The sequence below is a fragment of the Hippocampus bargibanti genome, linkage group LG01 (assembly GCF_051943395.1).
Source record: "Hippocampus bargibanti isolate YZ-2025 linkage group LG01, ASM5194339v1, whole genome shotgun sequence".
Classification (NCBI taxonomy): Eukaryota; Metazoa; Chordata; class Actinopteri; order Syngnathiformes; family Syngnathidae; genus Hippocampus; species Hippocampus bargibanti.
The window spans coordinates 26,067,499-26,073,962 of record NC_142734.1 but is presented as its reverse complement, the minus strand read 5'-3'; the positions used below and the strand labels follow the sequence as shown (position 1 = coordinate 26,073,962).

At 51.9% G+C, this 6,464-nt stretch overlaps 1 protein-coding gene across 1 annotated transcript; it reads right to left on the bottom strand.

The window, feature by feature from the left end:
- Nucleotides 1–1,036: 1,036 nt before the first annotated feature.
- cebpb (CCAAT enhancer binding protein beta) lies at nt 1,037–2,768 on the bottom strand. The gene has a single exon (XM_089005572.1). It carries the CDS (start codon nt 2,575–2,577, stop codon nt 1,744–1,746), a length of 834 nt encoding a protein of 277 aa, XP_088861698.1. The 5' UTR covers nt 2,578–2,768; the 3' UTR covers nt 1,037–1,743.
- Between the last annotated feature and the right edge of the window lie 3,696 nt (nt 2,769–6,464).

The following is a 6,464-nucleotide window of genomic DNA, read 5'->3' as shown; positions in this document are numbered from 1 at the left end:
GAGAGCGTTCCTTTTTTCTTTTCTTCTGCGTGACAACATTTGATTCGTCGCTCAGTCTAAGCCAAGGCTAGCAAACTCATTTTTTTGCAGCGGGCAGGCCACATTATAGTTTCGGTTTCCTCTCGGGGGCCGTTATGAATTTGGGGAAGCCGTTAGAATGTTTCATCTCCTCCACATATAAATAGAGCACACAACAAATTAATGAATAACTAGTTTGCAAATTTAAAGTCAAGAATAATGACTGTTATTGTCGTTTACATGAGACATTTTGAAATTTTGGTTGTTCAAGCAACGTGGAATTTTCCCAAGTTTGATTTGCTTTCGAGGGCCGAATAAGATGATATGGCGGGCCAGATTTGCCCCCGGGCCTTGACTTGGACACCTGTGATCTAGACCAGAAGGCCAAAGCACTGATTTCAACCTCTGAACTCTGCACGGTGAGGCCAACACCCTTCCACGACCTCATTTGAGCATCTGCTTGATATCCCTGCAGTTTCAGACCCACGTCCATCTCATTGTCATGACCAATTTGAACTCGTCGAATGCCGATTTGTGGCATATGCGTGGGAAACGTAAGACCAAGAGTGGCACTTGTCATCAAAATGGAGTATTCTGCAAGTGATTATGGAACAAATGTTCTGTGGCAATTTTTTTAGCAAAAGATTGAGGAACGAAGCCTACGCTCAGCACGGTGGACGGCCCAAGCGTGACCTGAGCTGGTGTGAGGTTAGTTGCTGATTAATTTTCCTTGCAACCTTGAACCCCCCCCCCCCCTCCCTCCTGGGGGCCAGTGGACCCAGCAGACTATTGACAGAACCATGCACACTGCAGATAAAGCGAAAATTTCTGCACTGCCTGTCGACTTCTTTTTTTAGAGGTGGGGGGTGGGAGTGTGCCAAAAAGGCCACAAAGATTTGAGGATGTTTGTGTCCAATCCATGTGCAAACCAAACCCACTCTTTTCCTGGGAATGGCCCGAGTCTGGTCTAAAATGGCGACGGCGGCGGGCCACAAAAATGTCGCACAAGCGCTTCAGCTCACTGTATGCAAATTTATTGTTAGGCAAGACAAATCATAACAAAGCGTGACAATGTGCGTTGGTGTCATTTAAGAAGGGAGCATAGCTGTACTACCCCCCTACCCACATCATGAATTCGATACGGCGCCTATGTTTTTTTCACAGTTTTCAAAACGACGTGATCGCTCACTGCAGTCTAACAGATCCCCTCGCCAAAAGAAACAACATCAAAAAACGTGGCAGGTGAAATTATTTTGACTAAAAGTAGAAATTATTTTTAATTCCGTCAAGCATCAAGTACAACGAATGCATTTCACCTCGTCGATTTTAAATAATTCCACTCATTGCACCGGCTGGCCGCGCGATTACGAAGAGTTGCGTCATTTCACTGCGGCGCAAACTCTTCGTCTGACAACCGAGGCAGCTGCTCCCATTTCGACACCTTCCTTGTCGAAATGGACTCGAGCGTGGAGTCGAACCGGCACACAAATACTGCATAGGGACGGTGTTGACGAGGGGAAAGCCGAGGTGCCCCCCCAAAAAAATAAAAATAAAACAAACAAGCGAAAAAAGAATGTCGAGTGATTGCGCAATCCGCGCGAGCCACTTGGTTCAGTCCCGATGCCAAATGTCCTTGGAAAGTGGTCACGGTTCGTACGGCCACCGCCACGCGACCCCCCTCCTCCCGGCCTGGGAGTCCCCGGAGGGGGCAGCTTGGGTTCGCGTCTAACAGTGTCCGGTCGCCGAGAGCAGGTTGCGCAAGGTGTCCAGCTCCCTGGAGAGCTGCTCCACTCGCTTCTGTAAACGGTCGTTCTCCGCCGCCAGTTCCAAAACTTTGTGCTGCGTCTCCAAGTTGCGCATTTTGGCTTTGTCGCGGCTCTTGCGCACGGCCAGGTTGTTCCTCTCGCGCCTCTGCCGGTACTCGTCGCTGTCCTTGTCTAGGCGCTTCTTGGCCTTGCCGCCGGGGAGCTTGGCGCCGCGGGACGGGGACCGCGGCGACCGACCCTGACCCCCCGGCGCGGGCGTCCCGGGCGGGCTGGAGCAGGTGGACGACGCAGTGGAGACGTTGCCCGACTGGTACGCCGGGTAGTGGCGCGCGTCGAAGGCGGACGGGCCGTTCTCCGCCTTGACGTCGTCTCGGACCGCAGCTCGGAAGCGGGCCAGGTCGGAGGCGAGCACGCTGTCCACGCGCGTCTCCTGGAGGTCACCGTAGCCGAGCCCGTACGGCACTGCCCGGGGGTCCCGCTGAGCCGCCGCCACCGCCTCCAGCTCGCCTGCTGGCGCGTGGTTCTTGAAAGCGGCCGCCCTCCGCAGCTTGCTCTCGGCCAGGAAGTCGGAGAAGACGTCGCCCTGCGAGGGGTGTGAGTGCGCCAGCGGTGGCGGGCAGTGTGCGGCGGCCGGCTCCAAGTAGAGGCTGAAGTCGATCGCTCTCTCCCGCTCCTCCAGGGCCAACTCCGTCATCAAGTCGCCTCGCCTCCAGTGCGAGCCGCCGGGATGGAGGACGCCGTCTCTCGCGTGGATAGCAAAGCCGCCCTCCTCGTAGAAACCGGCCACTTCCATGGATCTCAACACCCGCCGGGTTGCACCAGCATCGGGGGCTGACCGGGCGCCTGCGTCGGGAAAGTCTCCGAGTGACGCGACGCTTTCTTTCGGTTATTGTTGTTGTTGTTGTTGCTCACACAAGCACTTTTACAGCGAGCACCCAACTCGTTGCGCTCGCTGTGGATTGGGGAGGAATTGATATGTCTTCCTGTCACTGGAGAAGTTTTATTGCAGCAGAGGGGCGTGGCCTAGCTCGGCAGGTGCGTGACGCAAAGGATATTTGACAGTCACTCCCAACTCGGTGCTTTGCGCCATAATAATCATCATAGTAATAAGAATAAGAACACATTTCATTTATAAGTACCTTTCAAAACTCAATGACACTTTACAGTCACAGGATAAGAACATTTTTTTCTGAGGGTGAGCAGTGGAAGCCAGACGCGCCAGAGTTCACTCAACCAGGAAGTGTATTATTACAGTATTAAGCTGTTTTTTAACGTCTTCAATATGACACAGATTGTTACTTCGCACAACAATAAACAAGATCCATATCTGAGCCACCTGAAAAAATCGCGAGAAGCCAGCCCCACTTGTTAACAGTTGGTCCGATCACACTATATAACGACCAGCGTGGAAAATATGACAAGGTGCCTGAATGCCTCTTTTTTTTTAACTTACGTAATTGTGACGTCAGCATTGAGACTCCCCCTCAAACACGGGTAGGTGTCATTTATAATAATACATTTCATTTATAAGCACCTTTCAAAAGTCTCATTATTTATTATGATCTGTCTGACTATACGTTGTGTCGTTCGCTCATTCCAACACACACACACACGCACACAAATACACACAAATACACACACACTGTAAAACCCAACAAGTTGAAAGTACTCAAAATTTTTAGGGCAACTGATTACGTCAAAATTTTTGAGTAAACTGTACTCAAAAAATTTGAGTACAGTGGATGAAGTACAGTATATTGAGTATATATATATCAGAGTAAACTGTACTAAAAAATTTTGACTGAAGGGCGCCCCGGTAGTCGAGTGGTTAGCACACCGGCTTCACAGTGCAGAGGTCGCCGGTTCGCGTCCCGGTCCGGCCTCCCTGTGTGGAGTTTGCATGTTCTCCCCGGACCTGCGTGGGTTTTCTCCGGGTCCTCCGGTTTCTTCCCACACTCCAACAACATGCATGGCAGGCAGATTGACCACTCCAAATTGTCCCTATAGGTGTGAGTGTGAGAGTGACTGTTGTATGTCTTTGTGTGCCCTGCGATTGGCTGGCAACCAATTCAGGGTGTCCCCCCGCCTCGTGCCTGAAGACAGCTGAGATAGGCTCCAGCAACCCCCACGACCCTAATGAGGAATAAGCGGTACGGAAAATGAGATGAGAGATGAGATGAGTTTGACTGAACTTAAATGTTATGAGTTTGAATGAACTTAAAAGATGTACTTTCCGTTTCCTCTAATGTTTTCTTGTTATCTTAATTTTTAAGTTAAAATTAGGTTTCATATTTAAGCGTAACCGGCGGCCCGGTAGCCGAGTGGTTCGCACACCGGCTCCACAGTGCAGAGGTCGCTGGTTCGCGTCCCGGTCCGGCCTCCCTGTGTGGAGTTTGCATGTTCTCCCCGGACCCGCGTGGGTTTTCTCCGGGTCCTCCGGTTTCCTCCCACACTCCAAAAACATGCATGGCAGGCAGATTGACCACTCCAAATTGTCCCTAGGTGTGAGTGTGAGAATGTCTGTTGTATGTCTTTGTGTGCCCTGCGATTGGCTGGCAACCAATTCAGGGTGTCCCCCGCCTCGTGCCCAAAGACAGCTGAGATAGGCTCCAGCAACCCCCGCGACCCTAATGAGGAATACGCGGTACGAAAAATGAGATGAGATTTAAGCGTAACCAACTCAAATTTATGTTACATGAAAACATGAAAACATGAAACATGAAAACTTTGCACTCGGGACATCGAGCTGCTAGCCGTTAGCCTTCGGCCGCATTACCTGCCACGGGAATTCTCACACGTCATAGCCGTGACGACGTACATTCCCCCTACGGCAAATGGCGGCGCTGCCTCCGATGCCCTCATATCTGTTGTAAACAAGCTGCAAACCCAGTCCCCCAACGCCTTGTTTATCATCTCAGGGGACTTCAATCACATTTCCCTGAAATTCTCCCTCCCAACATTCACACAGTATGTAACTTGTGCCACCAGAGACAATAACATATTGGACCTATTTTATTCAAACGCCAAGGATGCATACAAACCCTCCCCCCTCCCCCCTCTCGGAAGAGCAGACCACAATATGGTTTATCTCCAGCCTGTGTACAAACCCCTTGTCCAGAGGCAACCAGCTGTGACCCGCACGATCAAAAGATGGTCCACAGAAGCTGAAGAAGCTCTGCGGGACTGCTTTGATTCAACCAGGTGGGAGCTCTTTACTGAGATTCATGGGGAAGACATTGACTCACTCACCAACACCATCACAGACTACATTAACTTTTGTGAACAAAACACCGTACCCACCAGGACTGTGCGGTGTTTTGCCAACAACAAACCATGGATTAATCCCGACATAAAAGTCCTCCTGAAGGAGAAGAAAAGGGCTTTTGTGTCGGGCAACAGAGAGGAACTGAAGGCCGTGCAGATCCAACTGAGGAGGAAGATCAGAGAGGGGAAGAAGGCCTACAGGATGAAAATGGAGGAGCAGCTGCAAGCCAGCAATGTCGCTGGTGTCTGGAAGGGCCTGAAAAACATCTCAGGCCACAAAAGCCCAGTGACATTGAACGAAAAAGACAAGGACTGGGCAGATGAACTCAACCGCTTTTTCAATCGGTTTGACAAGACGCCAGCCGCCCCCGGCCCACCGTCAACTTCACCTGTAGCTGCACCTGCACCAACTCTCACTGTGGCCTTACCCTCCCTGCCCCCTCTCACGACCAGCTTTCCACAACCAACATCTGCCCTCCCAACCGTTGCCACACCCTCAGCCGCCACTCTGCCTCCTGGTTCCTGCCTGTCTGTCACAACTGCGCAGGTGAGGAACCAACTGAGGAGGATGAAGGTGAGGAAGGCAGCAGGTCCGGATGACATCAGTTCCCGACTCCTCAAGACCTGCTCCGACCAGCTGTGTGACATTGTCCAGCACTTGTTCAACCTGAGCCTGAAGCTGGGCAGAGTTCCACAGCTGTGGAAAACGTCATGCCTGGTCCCAGTGCCCAAGATTGCCAACCCCAAAGAGCTCAACAGCTACAGACCGGTGGCGCTGACGTCTCACCTGATGAAGACGCTGGAGAGACTCGTCCTCGCCCACCTGCGACCGCTGGCAAGCTCATCGCTGGACCCGCTGCAGTTTGCCTACCAGCCCAGCATCGGTGTGGAGGATGCCATCATCTACCTCCTCCATACGGCGTTGCTGCACCTGGAGAATGCTGGGAGCACGGTGAGGATCACATTCTTCGATTTCTCCAGTGCCTTCAACACCATCCAGCCCAGTCTACTGGGGGACAAGCTGCAGCATGCCGGAGTCGACCATCACCTCACATCCTGGATTACAGACTACCTCACAAACAGGCCACAGTACGTGAGGGTAAAGAACTGTGAGTCGGACAGGCTTCTCTGCAGCACCGGAGCGCCGCAGGGAACAGTCCTGGCTCCATTCCTCTTCACCCTCTACACCTCGGACTTCAACTACAACACCCCAACCTGCCACCTTCAGAAGTTCTCTGACGACTCAGCTATTGTCGGCCTCATTACAGAGGGAGACGATAGGGAGTACAGGGGACTGACAAAGGACTTTGTGGACTGGTGCCAGCAGAATCACCTCCAGATCAACACTGGCAAAACCAAGGAGCTGGTGGTGGATTTCTGCAGGAAACAATCGTCACCTGCACCATTGAACATCCA